Source organism: Moschus berezovskii, chromosome 4 (genome assembly GCF_049115385.1).
Source record: "Moschus berezovskii isolate FMDL1 chromosome 4, NW_MosBer_1.0, whole genome shotgun sequence".
Classification (NCBI taxonomy): Eukaryota; Metazoa; Chordata; class Mammalia; order Artiodactyla; family Moschidae; genus Moschus; species Moschus berezovskii.
The window spans coordinates 88,441,434-88,464,069 of NC_142463.1; the positions used below are offsets into that span (position 1 = coordinate 88,441,434).

Genomic DNA, 22,636 nt, shown 5'->3' on the forward strand with positions numbered 1-22,636 from the left:
AGGACTCCTGATGGGTTTGACTCGGTGCCACTGAAGACATCCTCAGGAGGCCCAGACATGGACCTGTGAGGGACACTGCCCTGCCTCACCTGCCTCCTCACCTGGGCACATCACCTTGCAAGCCTGTGGCAATGTGGGTGCCACCTTCCTGCAACACCCACTGCTGGAAATCTCTTCGTTGTGGCCTTATCAGAAGAAGTTTGAATTCCAGATCTTTGTTTTCTTTTTATAGAGTACACAAACCTTCCTTTCTGCTTGCCTCAAACCTGCCAAATATACCCACACTTTGTTTATATGTTACTCCCTCGCTTGCATCTTGTTTCCCAAAATGGACCAGCCGTCAGAGCCATAGCTTCATCTGCTCATATTTCTTATTGCTCTGGAACAAAAGTATTTCTCTCTTTTTAAGTATAGAAATGACCCCCCGCCCCTCCGTCCTCTTATTCCAGGGCAGAAGCAGCCAGGAGTTTCCCCTGATCATTGCCCTCAGCTCATGATCTCTTTGGGAGAGAGGCTGGGTGAGGAGGGTATTGGCATCCCCTGATGGACCATCTTCCTGGCTGCCTGGATTCATCTCTCCTGGATAACTGGCTCTAACTGGTATGATGAACAGGCTGGGGGCCAGATGAGTAAGCCCTGGGTAAGAGAAGGCTTGATAAGCACAAAGAGGCAATAAAGGAAGGTTTTATTTTGTTTTTTAAACTGGGTACTTCATTCCCTTTTCTTGAGTAAGCTATAACTGTTCTCACTGGAGCCAAAGGAAAAAGTTTGTCGAGAAAATGCCCAAAGCCCTGATGGATCTCTTCTCCCCCTAGCATCGCCTTTTTGTTTTTCATTTTTTAAACCTCCCACCTTCTCCTGATGACACTAAAAGGAACCAGGTAAGCCCCAACCCCAGATGTTCTAGCTTTATTCTCTATTTGCTTTTACCCAAAAATGACAAAACATTGCCAGTGGGGAAAATTCCTCATCCTTGAGTACCCCATAACTAAAGGCTTGGACCATATTAGGGAACATGCATATTATATTTTGGAAGAACACAAGGAGGTCAAGGTTTTTTAATGGGGCCACATTGGAAAACCAGCCCACAACGGGATGGACCAGAGGTGGCCATGGTGCCTGCCTCTAAGCTTAGTTCATCTGCTTGGCCACAGAATAAACAACCTGTAGGCTGGCCAAGAAAGGCATGGACTTTCTAGCCTGTGCCCCAGCAGTAAGTAGATCCAGATCAGTTTTCAAGGAGGAAACACTGTGGGAGTTGGACAAGGTGTTAGCCAAACTGGGAACCCTCGCACTTTCAAACCCCTGATTTCCCTTCCTCTGTTCTCCTTTCCTTGTGTGCTAAAAATCTAAAATGACTTCTGGCCCCACCTTCTGCTAGCATGGTTCTTAAAGGTGAGTAAAGCGAACAGCCTCTTTGCCCCTTTTCTCGACTTTCACAACAAGTGTAGGTGATGAACTTTAACTAGAATGGTAAAACCAGAGCAAGAGCTTAAGTTCTCTTTTTCTTTCGACCAATGGCAATTCTCCTCCCCTCACTGTTTGGCTAGAATGACAACCTGGTGCAAGGGCCCAGTTGCCCATGGTTTGTGCCTGTCTCCTTTCTCAAATGGCCATTTGGTGACCAGCTGGTAGGTCAAGCTTGGAGATGACACCTGTAAATGGTTTGTCTGCTGCATAATGATACGCCCCTGCTGCCCTGGCAATGGTCTTATAGAAGGGTCTGTGAGAACTGAAACTCTGCTGTGACTTCTGGCCAGAAACAGCATTACTGAAGGCAGGCAGTCCCTTTGATTCAATAAATCTAGAAGCTTTTCTTTGGTATCTAATTTCTTCCTCCTCTTATGGGACTCAGGATCTCAGAACCTGTGGCCATGGTGGAATTTCTCCCAATGGAGGCAGATGGCCAGCTTCTGAGTGCCAGTCTAAAGTTTTCCATAGTCTCAACAATGCCCTGGGCATCTGCTTTTCCACCAAATAACTTTATTTTGTGACAAAGGCCACACAAGGTACACAGACTGTGCTAGAATCAATCAGAAAAATAATGCCTACCCCGTTGATTTCTTTATTCTGACATCTTGAAATCCTAGAGCAACCTCAAACTCCACTGACTTAATCATAATACTTCAAAGATCTCCTTTCTATATTCCTGAGTGTACTGATTTCTGCAAATATTCCCTGCATCCTGCCAGGAACTCCTGAGATATGCTATAATGGTCATCTGTTGCTCCCCTAGCAACTTAGACATGATAGATATTTGTTAATAGCTCTATTGAGGTATAATTCAAATTCCATGCAATTCACTCATTTAAAACATACAACTCAACAGATTTTAGTATGCTCATAGAATTGTACACCTAGTACCATAGTCAAATTTAGAACACACACGTGTTATTTCACACGGGAAAAATCTTTAGTAAACTAAGACTATGGTGTTTTGCACAAGCTTTTAGGGGAGGGAGGATGGGCTCAGGAGATAAAATATTAAATCCCATTTAAATACCTAGACTCCAAGAATACACATGTAACCCTTATCATGTAGATGTCACTTGTATTTGGCTGAGAGTACAAATGAAGATGGTTGTATTCAAGGACCAGGGGATTTCTTATGCCAACAAAAACTTTTTTTTTTTTTGGTCTCACTCTACATTGAAGATAAGACTGACTATATTTATACAACAGAGACTTTGTAATGGATTTTTCAACTTTGTGAAACCAAACTTTTATCTCATCAAGACTGACTGGATCTCCTTTTTACTCTGTATTCCAAGAGTTTGTAGTTTGTTAGGGGATGGGTATTGCGTGTCACGCTTTTTTTTGTGAAATAAAAATATACCTTTCAGTTGTTTTTCTTAAAACAGGTTTGATGGCTGGATGAGTGAGTGAGAAATGGTAAATACCCTTAAAACTTAAGCTGAAGAGGAGGACTCTGGAACCCCAGAGTGACAGAGAAGAGAGCACACTTGGGAGCAAGAGGGACCTCAGCTACAAGCATCTCACCACCTGCTGAGGAATCAGCCATCCATCAAAGCCTCAGTTTCCTCAATAGTAAAACACTGATGATGTCTTACCTCCCAAGACTGGGTGAGGATCAAAAAAGAGAACACAGAAAACACTGAGCATGTCAGTTCCATTCCCCTCCAGTTCCGTTTTCTCTTGGGTGGCACTGAGGCCAGCCACATAACAATGTGCCTACAAAGACAGGTGAAATTAGCTTATTTGGGTATGATATTGATTATCATGGACTGCTGCTACTGCTGCTAAGTCACTTCAGTCGTGTCCGACTATGTGTGACCCCATAGACGGAAGCCCACCAGGCTCCCCCGTCCCTGGGATTCTCCAGGCAAGAACACTGGAGTGGGTTGCCATTTCCTTCTCCAATGTGTGAAAGTGAAAAGTGAAAGTGAAGTCGCTCAGTCGTGTCTGACCCATAGCGACCCCATGGACTGCAACCTACCAGGCTCCTCCATCCATGGGATTTTCGAGGCAAGAGTACTGGAGTGGCTTACCATTGCCTTCTCCGTATCATGGACTAGATGTGGATCAAATCCTAGAGGACATCAAGGACCCACCATTTCCCAGTGCCACTGGATTTTCCTGCTTCCGAGCTTCCCTTTACTCCGGTTGAGGGCACTCAGTCCCTGGAAAGAATTCCCTCAGCTGGCTGGTTGTGACCCACATTTGTTTCAACTGGGTGGTACCTGGGTGGTGGTGTTATTGTTTAGTCACTAAGTCCCGCCTGACTCTTTGTGACCCCATGGACTGTATAGCCCTACAGGCCTCTCTGTCCATGGGATTTTCGTGGCAAGAATACTGCAGTGGGTTGCCATTTCCTACTACAGGCGATCTTCCTGACCCAGGGATCAAACCCTGGTCTCCGGCATTGAAGGTGGATTCTTCACTGAGCTACCAGGGAAACCTGGGTTAGACAGGTGGCTAACTGCTGCTGCTGCTAAGTTGCTTCAGTCATGTCCGACTCTGTGCGACCCCACAGACGGCAGCCCACCAGGCTCCCCCGTCCCTGGGATTCTCCAGGCAAGAACACTGGAGTGGGTTGCCATTTCCTTCTTCAATGCATGAAAGTGAAAAGTGAAAGTGAAGTCGCTCAGTCGTGTCCGACTCTTTGCAACCCCATGGACTGCAGCCTACCAGGCTCTTCCGCCCATGGGATTTTCCAGGCAAGAGGACTGGAGTGGGGGTAATATGGTATACATGGTCCCTAACTGCACACACTTATACTCTGTGTGTGCTTGTGCTAAGTTCCTTCAGTCGTGTCTGACTCTTTGTGACCCAATGGACTATAGCCCACCAGGCTCCTCTGTCCATGAGATTCTCCAGGCAAGAATATTGGAGTGGGTTGCCATGCCCTGCTCCAGGGTATCTTCCCAACCCAGGGATCCAACCTGTAGTCTCTTACATCTCCTGTAATGGCAGGCAGGCTCTTTACCACTAGCCCCACCTATTCTACTCCAAACACTCTAATCACATTGCAGTCTTCACTGTTCCTCAGTCAGAAGCTCTGTCATACTTCCCTGTCGTGACATATGCCTCTGCCTTTGCTTTCCTTTTCACCTGATAGACCCCATCCAGTTTTCAAAGTCACTTCACTGTGAAACCCTCCCTGACTCACCCACCGGGGATGCAACAGTGAATAAATAATTACACGGGCGTGCTGCAGTTCACTGACATGAATTCAGCCACATACTGTACTGTGTCCCAGGGTATCAGATAAGCAATAGACATGACCAAGCTTGAAACTGGGACTAGGGGAGTGGAAGGGGTGAATGTGCGAAGTGAAGCACATTGTTAGGTAACCAGGCAAGAAGATACTAAGGACCTGGTCTAATACTTAAAGAAGACATTTAATTAAGAACCACAGAGCCACAATGGGTATTAGAGAGACAGAGAAATTGAGGCTTTCTCAATTTGATACAGGGGCTTCCCAGGTGGTGCAGTGATAAAGAATCTGCCTGCAAATGAAAGAGACACAAGAGACGCGGGTTTGATCCCTGGGTCGCGAAGATCCCCTGGAGGAGGAAATGGCAACCGTCCCCAGTATTCTTGCCTGGAAAATCCCATGATAGAGGAGCCCAGCGGGCTACAGTTCATGGGGTCGCAAAGAGTCAGACACGACTGAGCGACTGAGCACAAGTATGGTACAGAGTGACAGGGGAATTGACACCTCGCTCCAGTTTGAACAGAGGGAGAGGCAGGATCAACGTCCCCCATGTCCAGGCAGCCCTCCCTGACCTTTACTATTTTTAAATGGTTCCTCCTTGTTGCCCAAGGACAGCAACAGCAACTTCCTGTTACTGTATGTCTAACAGGAGGGAGTGGGCAGTAGAACTGGAGGTGGTGCTGTCAGTTCCTGCTGAAACAATATGATCAAGGTTTCTGGACCATGAGAGCCTAGAAGGGTGCTGAACCAATCTGAGGGGAGAGGTGAAGAGAGTAGCAGAGAAAGATTCCAAGAGAAAGAAGGAATTAGCCAGCTTGGAAAACAGGAGTGGGAAATGAGAGTTCAAGGCGGAAGGAAATTGCACAAAGGTTCAAGGCCAGGAAGGGGAGCCACAGAGAGCTCAGGATGCAGAGTTTGAGGGGGAAATGCCAAGAGAGAAAGAGGGACCATACTGGAGAAATTGGTAGGGGGCAGATCATGAAATGCTTCTCAAGCTCTGTCTGAACATCTCCTGAGGCCAACAGGTAGGCATTGAAGGCTTCCTTCCAGCAGAGGAGTGAGAGGACAGGGCTTGCTTATCAAATCCTGAGAAGCTCTACTCCAAACCCAAAAGAGCAACAGAAGAGCAAGGAGGTGCTAAGGCAAGGCCCAGGAGAGCCCTCCCACATTAGCCAGCTCTGAACTGGTGAAAACCACGGATGGCATCTCTGCCTGGGTGCCCACCCTCTTTTCCAGCTCCCTCCCTACAGGTCCTTGTTCCTCCTGGGCTGCGGACAAGCTGCCCAGGACCCTCATGGCACTATCTCACCTAGGATTCTGTTTCCTGAACCTGTAACAAGCTTCCAACCCCTCACTCTACTCCCTGCGACTCATTCACTCAACAGGGACTTAGTAAGTACCCACCAGTGTAAGGCGTGGGGCTTCCCAGGTGGTGCTAGTTGTAAAGAACCCATCTGCCAATGCAGGAAACTCGATCCCCGGGTTGGGAAGATACCCTGGAGGACTGCATGGCAACCAACTCCAGTATTCTTGCCTGAAGAATCCCCATGAACAGAGGAGCCTGATGGGCTATAGTCCATGGGATCACAAAGAGTCAGACACAACTGAAGCGACTGAGCATTTGAGTGTAAGATGCTGTGCTAGGTCCTGTGGAGATAAAGATGCAAATATCCAATGGTTTCTGCCCTAAAAGATAAAGTCACATTTTTTTAGCCCAATTCCTCAAGGCCCTGTTTTCTGCTAAGGAATGCTAACAAAGGAACAAACCCAAACATTGGACTATCTTAGATACTTACCGGCTTCTCTAGTAGCTCAGATGGTAAAGCATCTGCCTGCAATGCAGGAGACCAGGGTTCAATATCTGGGTCAGGAAGATCCCCTGGAGAAGGAAATGGCAACCCACTTCAGTATTCTTGCCTGGAGAATTCCATGGACAGAGGGGCCTGGTGGGCTATAGTCCATGGGGTTGCAAAGAGTTGGACATGACTGCAAGATACTAAACACACAAGCAAGATACTTACCACACAAGCAAGATACTTACCAGTAATCAGGCTTTGGTTCCATTACTTAACTTCCCTGTGCCTCAGTTTCTTCATACAAAAAGTAGAGGAGTTGGGATAACTATTTTCCAGAAGGGATTCCTTGAACCCTGGAGTCCTCAGATGCAGCACCCAAGAACTATTCTCAGTATTAAAGTCTAATAGAAATCATCCATTTGAAGGTGGTATGGCTTCACACCATCACTCTGAAACAAAAGTATTTATGTTGATCTGTGTTAGCTTCTGACAGGAACTATTCAGTGTAATAACATAGGTATTTCCTGCTAATAAGAAAATCCTAATTGGCAACCATACACGGCTGATTATCAAGGGAAAATGAATTATTTAAAAAAAATCATGTTAGACTAAAGTATTTCAAAACATGGGAGACAAGGGGATGAAAAGATTACGACTGGGCTGGTAAATAAAGTCACCTCCAACTCTAAAAATCCTGTGATTCTAAGCTGATAAATGAAATATCCTATTAATTTATTACACTTACCACGTAGCATCAGCATTTTAAAGGAAGATGTCTGTAAGGATTTGGGAATAGGCATGCAGTTCCTCATCCTTCCACTTTAGATGTCTGTCATCTAACGATAAAACTAAAGGTGAAAATTCCTAAGGAAATTCGGAGAGATCAGAATTTTAAGGCCATCCTTCCAATTACGTCCTTAAAGTGTTAGCTCAGTGACTTTCCTCCCCTTGGCCTGGGCCCCTGAAGCCTCAGGAACATCCATGACTGTTTTGAAACTTAGCAAACAATATGCTTTGGCACTGCCTTCACTGACAGGAAAGCAGTCAGCTCCCATCAAAGACTCGCCTTTAGAAGATTTCAGGGAACCCAACCCTTTGAGGACAGTCTTCTTACACACTTTCTTTAGTGACCATGGCTCCCAACACTTCGCTTACACTGGTTTTAACTCTAACATCCTCAGTATGCAGAACCTAGGGGCCAAACCCAGACAAATGCCTTTCTCTAAGTCTCCCCTTGAGTCTCTACTAGTCAGCTCCACCACTGGTATTAGCCATGTCCTACACCTCAGAGTTGGCTTGGCAGAGCTTTGGTGGGGAGTAGAACAGCAATGCCATACCCTCACAACAGGTGCACAAGCAAATGGCATAAGACCAAGGTCTTAGCACAGTTAGCTTTGGGGCACTGAGGGTGGGACTCTCAATTCTTGGTAAAGTGGGAAAGATGTGGAAAAGTATGTGTGCATTCGTGCTAAGTCTTCAGTCATGTCTGACTCTTTGGGATCCTATGGACTGTAGCCTGTGAGGCTCCTCTGCCCATGGGATTCTCCAGGCAAGAATACTGAAGTGGGTTGCCATACCCTCCTCCAGGGGATCTTCCAGACCCAGGGATGGAACCAGCGTCTCTTACATCTGCTGCACTGGCAGGCGGGTTCTTTACCACTAGTGCCACCTGGGAAGCCCAGGGAAGAGTATCAGTCAGTCAGTCAGTCATTTCAGTCGCTCAGTTGTGTCCAGCTCTTTGCGACCCCATGAATCACAGCACGCCAGGCCTCCCTGTCCATCACCAACTCCCAGAGTTCACTCAAACTCATGTCCATCGAGTCGGTGATGCCATCCAGCCATCTCATTCTCTGTCATCCCCTTCTCCTCCTGCCCCCAATCCCTCCCAGCATCAGAGTCTTTTCCAGTGAGTCACTCTTCGCATGAGGTGGCCAAAGTATTGGAATTTCAGCTTTAGCATCAGTCCTTCCAATGAACACCCAGGATTGATCTCCTTTAGGATGGACTGGTTGGATCTCCTTGCAGTCCAAGGGACTCTCAAGAGTCTTCTCCAACACCACAGTTCAAAAGTATCAATTCTTCGGTGATCAGCTTTCTTCACAGTCCAACTCTCACATCCATACATGACCACGGGAAAAACCACAGCCTTGACTAGACGGACCTTGATTGGCAAAGTAATGTCTCTGGTTTTTAATATGCTATCTAGGTTGGTCATAACTTTCCTTCCAAGGAGCAAGCATCTTTTAATTTCATGGCTGCAATCAGCATCTGCGGTGATTTTGGAGCCCCCCAAAATAAAGTCTGCCACTGTTTCCACTGTTGGAGCCCCCCAAAATAAAGTCTGCCACTGTTTCCACTGTTTCCCCATCTATTTCCCATGAAGTGATGGGACCGGATGCCATGATTTTATTTTTCTGAATGTTGAACTTTAAGTCAACTTTTTCACTCTCCTCTTTCACTTTCATCAAGAGGCTCTTTAGTTCCTCTTCACTTTCTGCCATAAGGGTGGTGTCATCTGCATATCTGAGGTTATTGATATTTCTCCCAGCAATCTTGATTCCAGCTTGTGCTTCTTCCAGCCCAGCGTTCCTCATGATGTACTCTGCATATAAGTTAAATAAGCAGGGTGACAATATACAGCCTTGACATACTCCTCTTCCTATTTGGAAAAGGGAAGAGTATGCCCATCCCCAAATCCTTCAAATAAAGCTCTTGTTATCAGGGAGATTTTTGGATAACTTTGGCTCCAATCAGCAACCAGAATACTTCACTGTAAAGGCTTGAATGTTATAAAATTAAAATATGATGAAATCTTTATTCTAGAAATTTTCACATAGATCCAAGACATAACTTCAATATTTTAAACTGCCTTCAAATCTCCTATTTTCCCCTTGGAAAAGTCTCTTCAAGTGTCTCTCTGAAAGACTTCAATCCCACTTCTCCTACCCCAAGATCCGAAGGGTTGCAAAAGAGTTTGGTTTACTCAATAACCAGATTAAGAAAGGTATCCTAATTCATGTAGGAGAGGAGGAATTTTGAATTGAAGTAATTTGGGGATTAAAACATGTTGCCACCCTCTTGACTCAAGATGGAGAAAAAGAATAGAGGTTCAGAGAGAGGGTCCAGTCTTAGGACTTGTAAGTCTTAGAAGCTTGTAAGGGGGAAACTGGAATCTACTGGAGGCCCCAGCTTCCAAGCCAGTGATTATACTGACAGCCCTTGTCTTAGATATGCCCTTTAATACGAGGAGGAAACAGGCACTCATTTTTCTTCTATGGGACAATTAGAGCCCCTACAGAAGCAGGCAGGGCTGGAAAGAAAACATCAGTCAGTTCAGTTCAGTCGCTCAGTCGTGTCCGACTCTCCGCGACCCCATGAATCACAGCACTCCAGGCCCCCCTGTCCATCACCAACTCCCGGAGTACACTCAACAGGAGCCGGTAAAACCCGCTGGTGGGCGGGACTTGAACACACCCCAGGAAGCCCAAGCCCACCCATCCGCGGACCCGCCTGCTATACTGCCACTTCCGGTCCGGGGGTGGCGCAACCGCACGCTCCCGCCGCGCCTGCGCAAGAAGGGCGGCTCGGCGCGCGGGTGCAGTGCGGCGGTCACAGGCTGACTGCTGTGGGACGAACCTCGCTTCCCTTAGTGTTGGCCCGGGAGGAGGAACGATGGTGCTGGATCTGGATTTGTTTCGGGTGGATAAAGGGGGGGACCCAGCGCTCATCCGAGAGTCGCAGGAGAAGCGCTTCAAGGACCCGGGACTGGTGGACCAGCTGGTGAAGGCGGACAGCGAGTGGCGACGCTGTAAGTACCGGGACGCGCGGCGTATCCCCGGAGCCTATCCCCAACTTCATCTCTCGGATCTCCTGAACTTCCACGCTTCGTTAAGACTCCCTCCCAGGTTGCGATGGCTCCGAAGCTCTCAAACGCAGACGGAACCCGACTTACCCCTCTTTCCCCCTCCGCCGGGGCTGTGCCACCTCCCTTCCCGGCGTGCTGGGTGCCGATCGCTTCTTCTGAGTCTGGGAAGGGAGCATGGCGCAGGCGCATCCAGAGCTGTCAAGCCTTCCGGCGGCAAGGGTAGCCAGAAGAAAGCCTGGCCGGAAGGTTTGGAGAGTTCCCCTTTCCGAACACTTGTCTTTGGTCGCCTTCTGTCTTTTTCTCATCTTCAGAGAGGTCATGGTGATCTCTTTCTCTCTTGATAGGATCAAAAGTTTCAACCTGAGTCATATCTACAGCGCAGTAGGTTGACTTCGTCCATATTGGAAGCATTTTGGGACTGGGGAGGCCGCTCCTGGCTAAAAACAGTGATCCCGGAGCCTTGGGGAAGGGCTCCCCCTGAATTGTGGGCAAAGCTTTAAGAACCGAGAATAATCTTCCTTGGTAGATCAGACTTGGGCATAGGGGTGTGGTGAGGCAAGGAAACGCTTGAAATTATTGAGGCTGTTTCATTGTGATTTGTGGAAGTTTTCCCGGAAAGACATCGGCAGAGTTGGGCTAGAACCTGGAACGGGACCGGGCATCCTTCATGATGCTAAATAAAACCGTAGAACCCTCTGCCTATCAATCTGCCTAGACTAGCCGGAGTAGGCACTAATTGGCCGGATACTGTCAAACACGTGATTTATTCTGTCTGATGCAATAGGTCTGCAACCAGCTAGAGAGCCAGGTTTATGACAGCTCACTGCATAGGCAGTCGCTGTCCAAAAGTATGGTGGATTTCTGTTAGGAAAGTTGGTTTTCCTACATTTTGGTGTTACCCGTGTAGGGAAGGAGTTGAAGGAAGAGTTGGTAATATGAGGGTATTGGGTACCAGGAGAATATTTGTTTAGCTCAGGTTATCTGCTGATTCTGGTGGTTCGTTTGACTATGAAATCCCACCACCTGAATCCATATGTGAAGTTTTGAGTTGCAATTGAATTAAATGGGAGGGGAAAAAACTAGTTTGGACACTGTTTACTGAGTCAGATGTCAGAAGTATCAGATTTCATATCAGTCTAGCCATTGTAGCTCAAAGTAATGTCTCTGCTTTTTAATATACTGTCTAGGTTGATCATAGCTTTTCTTCCAAGGGGCAGGCGTCTTTTAACTTCGTGGCTGCAGTCACCATCTGAGGTGATTTTGACGCCCAAGAAAATAGTCTGTCACTGTTTCCATTGTTTCCCCGTCTATTTGCCATGAAGTGGTGAGATCAGATGCCATGATCTTCGTTTTTTGAAGGTTGAGTTTTAAGCCAGCTCTTTCATTCTCTTTCACTTTCATCAAGAGGCTCTTTAGTTCCTCTTCGCTTTCTGCCATAAGGGTGGTGTCATCTGCCTCTCTGAGGTTATTGATATTTCTCCTGGCAATCTTGATTGCAGCTTGTGCTTCCTCCAGCCCAGTGTTTCACATGATGTACTCTGCATATAAGTTAAATGAGCAGGGTGACAATATACAGCCTTGATGTACTTCTTTCTCAATTTGGAACCAGTCCATTGTCCCATGTCTGGTTCTAACTGTGGCTTCTTGACCTGCACACAGGTTTCTCAGGAGGCAGGTAGCGTGGTCTGGTATTCCCATCTCTCTTAAGAATTTTCCAGTTTGTTGTGATTCACAGAGTCAAAGGCTTTGGCATAGTCAATAAAGCAGAAGTAGATGTTTTTCTGGAACTCTCTTGCTGTTTTGATGATCCAAATTGTTGGTAATTTGATCTCTAGTTCCTCTGCCTTTTCTAAATCCAGCTTAACCATCTGGGAGCTCTCAGTTCACATACTGCTGCAGCCTGACTTGGAGAATTTTGAGCATTACTTTGTTAGCATGTGAGATGAGTGCAATTGTGTGGTAGTTTGAATGGTCTTTGGCATTGCCCTTCTTTGGGAAAGGAATGAAAACTCATCTTTTCCTGTCCTGTGGCCACTGCTAAGTTTTCCATATTTGCTGGCATACTGAATGCAGCTCTTTAGCAGCAGCATCTTTTAGGATCTGAAATAGCTCATCTGGAATTCCATCACCATCACTTTGTTTATAGTGATATATACCACGTTATATGACGTAGTGATGTATACTACTAAGACCCACTTGACTTCGCCTTCCAGGATGTCTGGCTCTAGGTGAGTAATCACACCACTGTGGTCATCTGGGTCATGAAGATCTTTTTTGCACAGTTCTTCTGTGTATTCTTGCCACCTCTTCTTAATATCTTCTGCTTCTGTTAGGTCCCTACCCTCTCTGTCCTTTATTGAGCCCATCTTTGCATGAAATGTTACCTTGATAGCTCTAGTTTTCTTGAAGAGTTCGCCAGTCTTTCCCATTCTATTGTTTTCCTCTATTTCTTGGCATTGTTCTCTTAGGAAGGCTTTCTTATCTTTTCCTTGCTATTGTTGGAACTCTGCATTCAGATGGATATATCTTTCCTTTCCTCCTTTCCCTTTCACTTCTGTTCTTGTCTCAGCTATTTGTAAGGCCTTCTCAGTCAGCCATTTTGCCTTTTTTGCATTTCTTTTTCTAGGGGATGATCTTGATCACTGCCTCCTGTACAGTGTCACAAACCTCCATCCATAGTTCTCCAGGCACTCTATCAGATCTAATCCCTTGAATCTATTTGTCACTTTCTCTGTATAATCATAAGGGGTTTGATTTAGGTCATACCTGAATGGCCTAGTGGTTTTCCCTACTGTCTTCAATTTAAGTCTGAATTTGGCAATAAGGAGTTCATGATCTCATCTCTGGTCATCATTTTACCTGTCCAAAGCTAAAGGACATATTGTTGCTAAAGCTTAGATTCAGGAGGTCCAACTTCTGCTAATCAGAGTTAGACTGATGAATTGCAATACCGTGATGTTAATTTGGGCCAGAGTACCTATGCAGGCTGATTAATGCACAAAAGAAAACAAAATGTAAGAAACTGAATTCTTCTCAAGGCTGCCAGATGAGCATTGAATCAAAGCAAAGGAAGTTAACCATTTCTGGCGTAGAGATGTAGCATCCAAGTTCTTGGGAATAGAAACTTGACTGCCTTTTTTCTAGATCCTGGTGCATGCCACATAGTTTTCCTTAAATGAATTTAAGATAATTGAACAGGTTATATTACATAAGTAATTTCCAGGTTTCTCAGATTTGTTACTTTATTTACAGTGGTATCATCCAAGTTATACTTTTTAATTTTAGTCCCAGAATGGCCTTTTCATTGTCACCAAATGCTGGGGAAACCTATTATAATCACCAATATAAGCTGTCTATATTTGGGGCTCTAAAGCTCTAAGATTTCACAACTTCATGAGGCACATCATTTAGTTCTGCCAAAGTCATGCTCAAAATTCTCCAAGCCAGGCTTCAGCAGTATGTAAACCGTGAACTCCCAGATGTTCAAGCAGGTTTTAGAAAAGGCAGAGGCACCAGAGATCAAATTGCCAACATCCGCTGGATCATGGAGAAAGCAAGAGAGTTTCAGAAAAACATCTATTTCTGCTTCATTGACTATGCCAAAGCCTTTGACTGTGTGGATCACAATAAACTGTGGAACATTCTGAAAGAGATGGGAATCCCAGACCACCTGACCTGCCTCTTGAGAAACCTGTATGCAGGTCAGGAAGCAACAGTTAGAACTGGACATGGAACAACAGACTGGTTCCAAATAGGAAAAGGTGTACGTCAAGGTTGTATATTGTCACCTTGCTTATTTAACTTATATGCAGAGTACATCATGAGGAACGCTGGGCTGGAAGAAGCACAAGCTGGAATCAAGATTGCTGGGAGAAATATCAATAACCTCAGATATGCAGATGACACTACCCTTATGGCAGAAAGTGAAGAGGAACTCAAAAGCCTCTTGATGAAAGTGAAAGAGGAGAGTGAAAAGGTTGGTTTGGAAGCTCAATATTCAGAAAACAAAGATCATGGCATCTGGTCCCATCACTTCATGGGAAATAGATGGAAAAACAGTGGAAACAGTGTCAGACTTTATTTTTTTGGGCTCCAAAATCACTGCAGATGCTGATTGCAGCCATGAAATTAAAAGACGCTTGCTCCTTGGAAGGAAAGTTATGACCAGCCTAGATAGCATATTAAAAAGCAGAGACATTACTTTGCCAATCAAGGTCCGTCTAGTCAAGGCAATGGTTTTTCCAGTGGTCATGTATGGATGTGAGAGTTGGACTGTGAAGAAGGCTGATCGCCGAAGAATCGATGCTTTTGAACTGTGGTGTTGGAGAAGACTCTTGAGAGTCCCTTATACTGCAAGGAGATCCAACCAGTCCATTCTAAAGGAGATCAATCCTGGATGTTCATTGGAGGGACTGATGCTAAAGCTGAAACTGCAATACTTTGGCCACCTCATGCCACGAGTTGACTCACTGGAAAAGACTCTGATGCTGGGAGGGATTGGGGGCAGGAGAAGGGGACGACAGAGAATGAGATGGCTGGATGGCATCACCGACTCGATGGACATGAGTTTGAGTGAACTCCGGGAGTTGGTGATGGACAGGGAGGCCTGGCGTGCTGTGATTCATGGGGTCGCGGAGAGTCGGACATGACTGAGCGACTGAACTGAACTGAACTGAACAGTTTGGCCTTGGGCTGAGATCAGTCCAAAGGAACCATGATTAGGAATGAGGTATCTTAATTAAGTGCCTGTCTTTGCTACATTCTTGGGTTCTTTATTCTTCAGGCAGATTTCGGGCAGACAACTTGAACAAGCTGAAGAACCTATGCAGCAAGACAATTGGAGAGAAAATGAAGGTAAGAGAACTCAGTAAGGGACTGGAGAGCTTGAGCAGAGGTATTTAATCTTCTTCTTAGCTGATACATAATTTCTAGCTTAGTGTTTAATTCTGTGTGCTACTGGATTTCTTACCAAAGAGGGAAAGTTATTTTAAAAAGAAAGGGAGGAAGGCAGGAAGGGAACTAAGAGGCATTTTCGAGACTCAGTGACTCCATCTTCTGTCTGCAGGTATGTTTTAGTCCGTTCTGGCAGCTGTAACAGAGTTCCACAGACTGGATGGCTTATCAACAACAGAAATTTATTTCTTACAGTTCTGGGGGCTGGAAATCCAAGACTAAGGCACCAGCAGATTGGCGAGGGCTCACTTCCAGGTTCATTGACAGTCTTCCTGCCCTGTCCTCATGGCGGAAGGAGTGATGGGGCTCTCTGGAGTCTCTTTCATAAAGGCACTGATCCCCTGACCTAATCACCTCTGAAGGACCCCACTTCCAAATACCATCACATTAGGGATTGGGTTTCAACATGGGAATTTTGGAGACACAGATATTCAGTCTGTTGTAAAACAAGATTCTTGCCACACAAGTCATTCATTGTCTCTTCTGTTCTTAATAATGTGAATTCCACCAGTAATCCCTTCCAGTTATTTCTTGAGCTCAACCTACAATGCCAGAAAGGTTTTCCTGTGGTAGATTTCACATTCTTTATCCCAGTGTCGTCATACTCTTTAACTAAAAGAACACATTGATATTGAGTCCAAATCTTAGACTTTGATTTATGTGACTTCAGGCAGGTTAACTTCTGAGCCTCAGTGTTCTTGTCTGTGAAATGGCACAAGTCTAACACTAACCTTTAGAATACAGTTGTGAGAACTAAAACTTTTTAATACAGAAAACCTGGCAGAATGCCTAGACCACGGTAGTTATTTAGCAATTGAGAGTAGCAGTGGTTGGCAAGTAGTTACTGCCTTCATCCAAGAAAAAATTCTTCCTGTCCTGAAGAATGTTAAATTTCAGCTCATCTTTGTTTTGGCAACCAGATTGGTTCATGTTTTTAATCTTTCTTCAAAAATACCTTGTTAGCTCTTTAATCATTTTTCAAAAAACATTAAATGTAAACCACAATCTGTCTTGTTTTTAAGTTGTAAACCTCTAAAATAAACCAAAAAATTATGAAACTTAGGAACCTGAACCAGGAAAGATCATAACAAAAAATTCCCTTGGATTCTGACACCTTATCCTTCATGATATTCTGCATCCTTCTCTTTAACGTTGTTTTTTTACACTTTCAGCATGTAAATCAGGCTATAGAAATCGACGTGGATGATAATGGTACAGTTTTCTTCCTGTGGTGAAACCATTGACACTAAAACAGTTGCATGTCAGAGACACCATAATAATGTTAATTTTCATATATACTTCTGCCTGAACGTTTTTAGGGGCATATATACTCTTGCCTAGAAAATCCCATGGACGGAGGAGCCTGGTAGGCTGCAGTCCATGGGGTCACTACGAGTCTGACATGACTGAGCGTCTTCACTTTCACTTTTCACATTCACACATTGGAGAAGGAAATGGCAACCCACTCCAGTGTTCTTGCCTGGAGAATCCCAGGGACAGGGGAGCCTGGTGGGCTGCCGTCTATGGGGTCACACAGAGTCGGACACGACTGAAGTGACTTAGCAGCAGCAGCAGCATACAGATAGTCGGAGAAGGCAACGGCAACCCACATCAGTATCCTTGCCTGGAAAATCCCATGGGTGGAGGAGCCTGGTAGGCTGTAGTCCATGGGGTCACTAAGAGTCGGACACGACTGATTGACTTCACTTTCACTTTTCACTTTTCGCTTTCATGCATTGGAGAAGGAAATGGCAACCCACTCCAGGGACAGGGGAGCCGGGTGGGCTGCCATCTATGGGGTCGCACAGAGTCGGACATGACTGAAGTGACTTAGCAGCAGCAGCAGCACCATACAGATAGTGCCAACCAAGTATTTTTCTTAGCAAGAAGATGGAAGTATTTTCATTTGCATTAACATTCTTAGATCCCTAGCTGCTGGTCCTACAAGGAGTGTTCTCTCTTGCTGTCCACTGAAACAGTACTAGCGGTGCTTTCATTTGTATAGCACCTGAAAGCAGTCAGAATCCTTTCACATACATCTCATTTTGGTTTTGATCTTTACTGTAAACCGGGAGTATAGGTAGTATATTTGTTAGCCCTATTGAAAGGGTAGGAAATACCTACCTAAGGTATTGAAAGGGTAGGAAATACCTAAGGTAGGCATTTCCTAAATAGGTATTTAGGAAATACCCTTCCTAAATACGCTTAGGAAATTAAGGTGCTTGCCTAAAATCATGCTGTAAGTTAGTTGCAGAGCCAGAACTTGAACTCAGAACTTGCATTTGCTGCCCTGAGGGATTATCAGAGAGCAAGAGGGCCTCAGCCGTCTTAGCTACAAATGGAGCATCTTGAACATCTTGAGGTTTAGGCCATTTTTTTCCTACCTTGGTAGTCTGTGCTTGTTCTTATCAAGACTCATTCTGATACTGTCAGACTTTTCCAAATTTAAAGATGATTTTTCTTGAATCACTGAAGGGTGTGAGTTGGGTTTTAGTCGAATCCTGACTTCTCACTTAAGTGTATGGAATGTCTAATGAAAGTGAAAAGTGAAAACTGCTCGGTTCAGTTCAGTTCAGTCGCTCAGTCGTGTCTGACTCTGCGACCCCGTGGACTGCAGCACACCATGCTTCCCTGTCCATCACCAACTCCCGGAGCCTACTCAAACCATAGCCCGTCAGGCTCCTCTGTCCTTGTAATTCTCGAGGCAAGAATACTAGAGTGGATTGCCATTCCCTTCTCCAGGGGATATTTCTGACCCAGGAGTCAAACCTGGGTCTCCTGTATTCTTTACTGTCTGAGCCACCATGGAAGCCTAAATCTTTAGAAAAACATGATTTCTATATATTATTTTATTTATACTTACCAAGCAGACCCTAATTCTTCCCAACTTATTTTTACATGTGTTTTCCTGAGGTCTTACAGGTCTTGTTATAATGGGCTTTGATAATATACTTTATCTCTGTTTAATTTAGGAAGAATTTGACTCTTCAAATTATCTTCTCCTTCAGTTCAGTTCAGTTCATTTCAGTCGCTCAGTCATGATCGACTCTTTGCGACCCCATGAATCACAGCACGCCAGGCCTCCCTGTCCATCACCAACTCCCGCAGTTCACTCAAACTCATGTCCATCGAGTCGGTGATGCCATCCAGCCATCTCATTCTCTGTCGTCCCCTTCTCCTCCTGCCCCCAATCCCTCCCAGCATCAGAGTCTTTTCCAGTGAGTCAACTCGTGGCATGAGGTGGCCAAAGTATTGGAGTTTCAGCTTTAGCATCAGTCCTTCCAATGAACACCCTGGATTGATAAAGGAGATCTTCTCATTAGCTCTGGGCAAAGTTTAGTATATGTGCTGCCAAAGCGAGCACTGGGCAAAGTTTAAAAATGATGCTTTGGTGGAATATTGTGAAGAAGGGTGAGGAGAGAAATCAGAAGGGAAAAAAATCTAGTGATGGGTACAAAATGGCAAAATGTGCCATTTTGCTAAGGCACATTGATTGCTCTAAACTTAGTTTTGAATTCTGCAGCTTTTTTCCTCAAAAATTGTGTTTCTTTGGCTTTCTGATACTTCGTCATCCCATCCATTTTTTATCCTCAGCCTCAGGCCTAAGGGCAGGGTTTGTTCTTAGCAGGTAGACGGGGATTCACAAATTGATACATAGGTGTCTGCCCGCCGCTGGCTCCTGACCAGCACTGAGCATCTTCACATGGTCTTGGGACCATAACACTCTGTGTCCACGTCAGACGTTTTTCTAACTGAGTTCCTGATACTATCGACACTCTGACCACGATGGGTTAATCCGTCTGTCCAGGATCAGAAAGCTAGAAGTGGCAGGATGAGGACTTGAAATCTTGACTTCTTCCTTCTAATTTACTGATGTTTCTCCCATCTGCTGCCTCTTCTAGAGCCTCTAGGTTATGTAAATTCTGTGATTAGTTTATAAGATGCATTAGTGTGGTGTGCACTTATAAAACTATGTCAGAAATGTTCTAAATAATTTTTTCCCTTTCCCATAGAAAAAAGAGCCAGTGGGAAATGATGAATCCATTCCAGAAGATGTATTAAATCTTGATGACCTCACTGCAGACACTTTAACTGTAAGTTATTGTCCTTTTCTGGACTGGGATTGTGTTCTTTTATCTTAACTTTGTTCCTGGACGCGCAAGTCCTGACACTATGTATGCTTCTTCCAGCATTGCTGCATTCTTGAATTTCTGCAGCTGGGATGTAGTCTCATCTACCTTGTTAATCTTGAACCTTGAGTATTAGAGATGAAACAGGTGGAGTGGAAAAGTCAAGATTAGGAAGACAAAAAAAAAAAGTAAAAAGAAAAAAAAAACAGGAGCTGAATTATGTTTGATGTATATAACTCCATTTCCACAGTCAGGAATTTTTCAATTTATTGTAACTCAGTAAATATTCACTACACTGGGCCTAAAGCAGTAATTTTCAAGGTTTTTAGTCACTGAACACAAAACCTGCAACATAGAAGCATGACAAGAGCATAAACAGAAAAAAGCAAAGTTGCTGCGCTTAAAGGGCTCACTTGGGGGTGCTGTTCCTGACCTGCCCTACCTGCTAAGGGTCTCCCCAGGAAATCAGAGTACACTTTGAAACCCCTGCAATAACGAATGCAAAATAAGTTTAAGACAAGTTCTCTTTCTCCTAATAAATTAGCAATTTTTCTAGACAGCAGTTAAATGTGTAGTATGTTGGTTTAATCAGGACACTGAGAAGTGCCCTCAGAAAATGCATGGCTGCTTCTTGTTGTGTGGCAGAAACTAACACAATGATATGAAGTAGTTATCCTCCAGTTAAAAATATTAAAATTTAAAGAAAGAAAAAGGAAAATACAAGTTAAGGGAAAGAGCTCTTAAAGAGTTATGGTATTAACACTCCTGAGATCCATGGGAATAAGAGGAGTGGCTGGAATTTATCCATCTCTGCCTTAGGCGCCCTGAAAGAAAATGCCAGTGGATTTGTATGGCAAGACTATATATATCCCTGTGTGAAATGACTCTCGGTTCTTTGAAAGCCTCCAGTGTCAGTTTTGAAAATGCTATCACAAGAGTTGTCACTAGAGCGCAATAGGGTTGAGGCAACAGAATTTGTTCCCTCCCCGTCCTTGACTTCCTGTGGCCTGGGGCGGGCTTGGCCTTGTTCACCTACAGAACCTGAAAGTCTCACAGATCAAAAAAGTCCGCCTCCTCATCGACGAAGCCATCCTGAAGTGTGACGCTGAGCGGATAAAACTGGAAGCTGAGCGGTTTGAGAACCTTCGCGAGATCGGGAACCTCCTGCACCCGTCGGTGCCCATCAGCAATGACGAGGTAGGTGTCACCGCCACAGCTAGCGGCTGCCTTGTGTCGCCCCTTTCCGCTGGGAACGGGGGCGGGGTGGGAGGGAGACAATGAAAGCTGGCACTCTCAGTGTAAGAAAAGCAGGCTCTTTGTCTGTTTGCCCTGCCCACCAATTGAGAACTGTGAAACAGTCAGATCCCCGCCTGATTGGGAAATAGCAGAGACAGCAGGTAGGTGGAGACTCCTGGCACGGAAACCTCTCCTAAATCGGGCTGCTGCCCCATCCACTGCGTGTTGCCCCTGGTAGCAGCTCTCCTTGTGGGAGGGATCTGCAGAATCAACCTCACCCCTCACCCACACCCTGCTGGGAAGCTGCAGGTTGAAGGGAAATCTGCATGATAAAAGTTTCCTGCTGAGTGGGAGCTTCCCCAGCACAAAGCGGCTCAGAGCCCAGCCTTTGTTCCCTGACACCCCAGCCGTGGCAGGGCCCATCTGTGCCTCTTTCATTCATTCCCTGGAGAACTGAACATTAAACTCATTGACGGCTGGGGTGGCAGACCCAGGAGGTCAGGGCCCCGAGCCTGCCCTCATGTGGCCCCAGGACCAAGGAGAGCCTGGAAATAAAGAACTCTACATTCTCCTCTGTACCCCAGGCAATGAGGATTGTCCAGGAGAGGGTTTTGCCTGTATAGGGTTTTCCAGGAGTCATTTGAAAGGGTTAAAAAAGAGAGAGAATACTACAGATCTTTTAGAAAATCATGATTTCAGTTCCATGGCTAGAATTGCTTCTGGGAATTTATAAATTATTGTTTTTCTGTTGAAGACAAATTCTGTAGCGAATTCCCTTCTCTAGTCCCTGTACATGGAGAAGGCAATGGCACCCCCCAGTACTCTTGCCTGGAAAATCCTATGGACGGAGGAGCCTGGTAGGCTGCAGTCCATGGGTCGCTAAGAGTCGGACACGACTGAGCAACTTCACTTTCCCTTTCATGCATTGGAGAAGGAAATGGCAGCCCACTCCAGTGTTCTTGCCTGGATAATCCCAGAGACGGGGGAGCCTGGTGGGCTGCCGTCTCTGGGGTTGCACAGAGTCGGACACAACTGAAGCGACTTAGCAACAGCAGCAGCAGCAGCAGTCCCTGTACATAAGGGACAAAGCCTACAGTTTGACTTAAGCGGAGACATCACAGAGCCCTGGGTTGTTGTTGGAGATTAGGGTTTGGAAAAATGGAGGCTGTAGACTTAAGAGCTCATGCATCTCTCTCTCCTGGTCTTATTTCCTTAGGATGCTGACAACAAAGTAGAGAGGATTTGGGGTGATTGTACGGTCAGGAAGAAGTACTCTCACGTGGACCTGGTGGTGATGGTAGATGGCTTTGAAGGCGAAAAGGGGGCCGTGGTGGCTGGGAGTCGAGGGTACTTCCTGAAGGTAAGAGCGAGGTTTGTTATAAAGGTTGGTTATAACCAGTGAGGTCGGTTATAAAGAAAGAACTGCAAAAAAGAAGTGCGGAAAACATAACCCACCTAAAGAGGCTGAACATCTGCCTTTCTATCACAAACTTACTGGCAATTAGATGGAATTCTCTTTCTAAAGCAGGAGAGTGCTTATCAGGATTCCCCAAAGCCACTAAGTGATCCTCCATAATGAATATATGTTTTGTTGACTGAATTAGAATAGTCTCTGCCTGAACTGAACTGAACTGAACTGCCTTTGAGGAGCTCAGTGTAATTGGACAGTTAGACAAGTGGCGTAAGGGCTGTGGTGTGAGAAGCCCAGGGTGCCGTGGGAATGGATGGGCAGAGGCCACAAACCCAGATCAGCTGGGACAGAGGGAAGATGCCTTCAGGAGAGCCTTCCAAAAAGGACATGGTAAAGTCATTTCGAAAATACTGCCCATAGAGGTTTGTTTTGCATTTACAGATAAGTCCAGTGTTTTAAGACTTCGCACAAGGAAACTCTCCCATGTACCTTGGGTGCATAATCCTTTTCCTTTGATTTGTATCTTAGAGGGAATGCTTTTCAGATGATATGCTGAGGTGTTAAGAA

At 45.4% G+C, this 22,636-nt stretch overlaps 2 protein-coding genes and 1 long non-coding RNA gene across 3 annotated transcripts in view; 2 read left to right on the forward strand and 1 right to left on the reverse strand.

Annotated features, from left to right (window-relative positions):
• ELAPOR1 (endosome-lysosome associated apoptosis and autophagy regulator 1) overlaps positions 1-3,257 on the forward strand; it is an 81,756-nt gene extending 78,499 nt beyond the window's left edge. The window contains exon 22 of the mRNA XM_055404011.2: positions 1-3,257. Within this exon, the coding sequence (XP_055259986.2) occupies positions 1-69 (69 nt within the window). The 3' untranslated portion in view covers positions 70-3,257.
• LOC129541783 (uncharacterized) lies at positions 3,071-10,975 on the reverse strand. Its single transcript, XR_008682890.2, has 3 exons — positions 10,427-10,975; positions 6,720-6,923; positions 3,071-3,192 (listed from the first exon to the last, which is right to left on the reverse strand). It is a non-coding gene; the product is annotated as an uncharacterized LOC129541783 (long non-coding RNA).
• Positions 10,038-22,636, forward strand: part of SARS1 (seryl-tRNA synthetase 1) — an 18,239-nt gene continuing 5,640 nt past the window's right edge. The window contains exons 1-5 of the mRNA XM_055404012.2: positions 10,038-10,282; positions 15,123-15,193; positions 19,306-19,386; positions 20,461-20,619; positions 21,875-22,018. Of these exons, the coding sequence (XP_055259987.2) occupies positions 10,147-10,282; positions 15,123-15,193; positions 19,306-19,386; positions 20,461-20,619; positions 21,875-22,018 (591 nt within the window). The 5' untranslated portion in view covers positions 10,038-10,146. The remainder of the gene's footprint in view (positions 10,283-15,122; positions 15,194-19,305; positions 19,387-20,460; positions 20,620-21,874; positions 22,019-22,636) is intronic.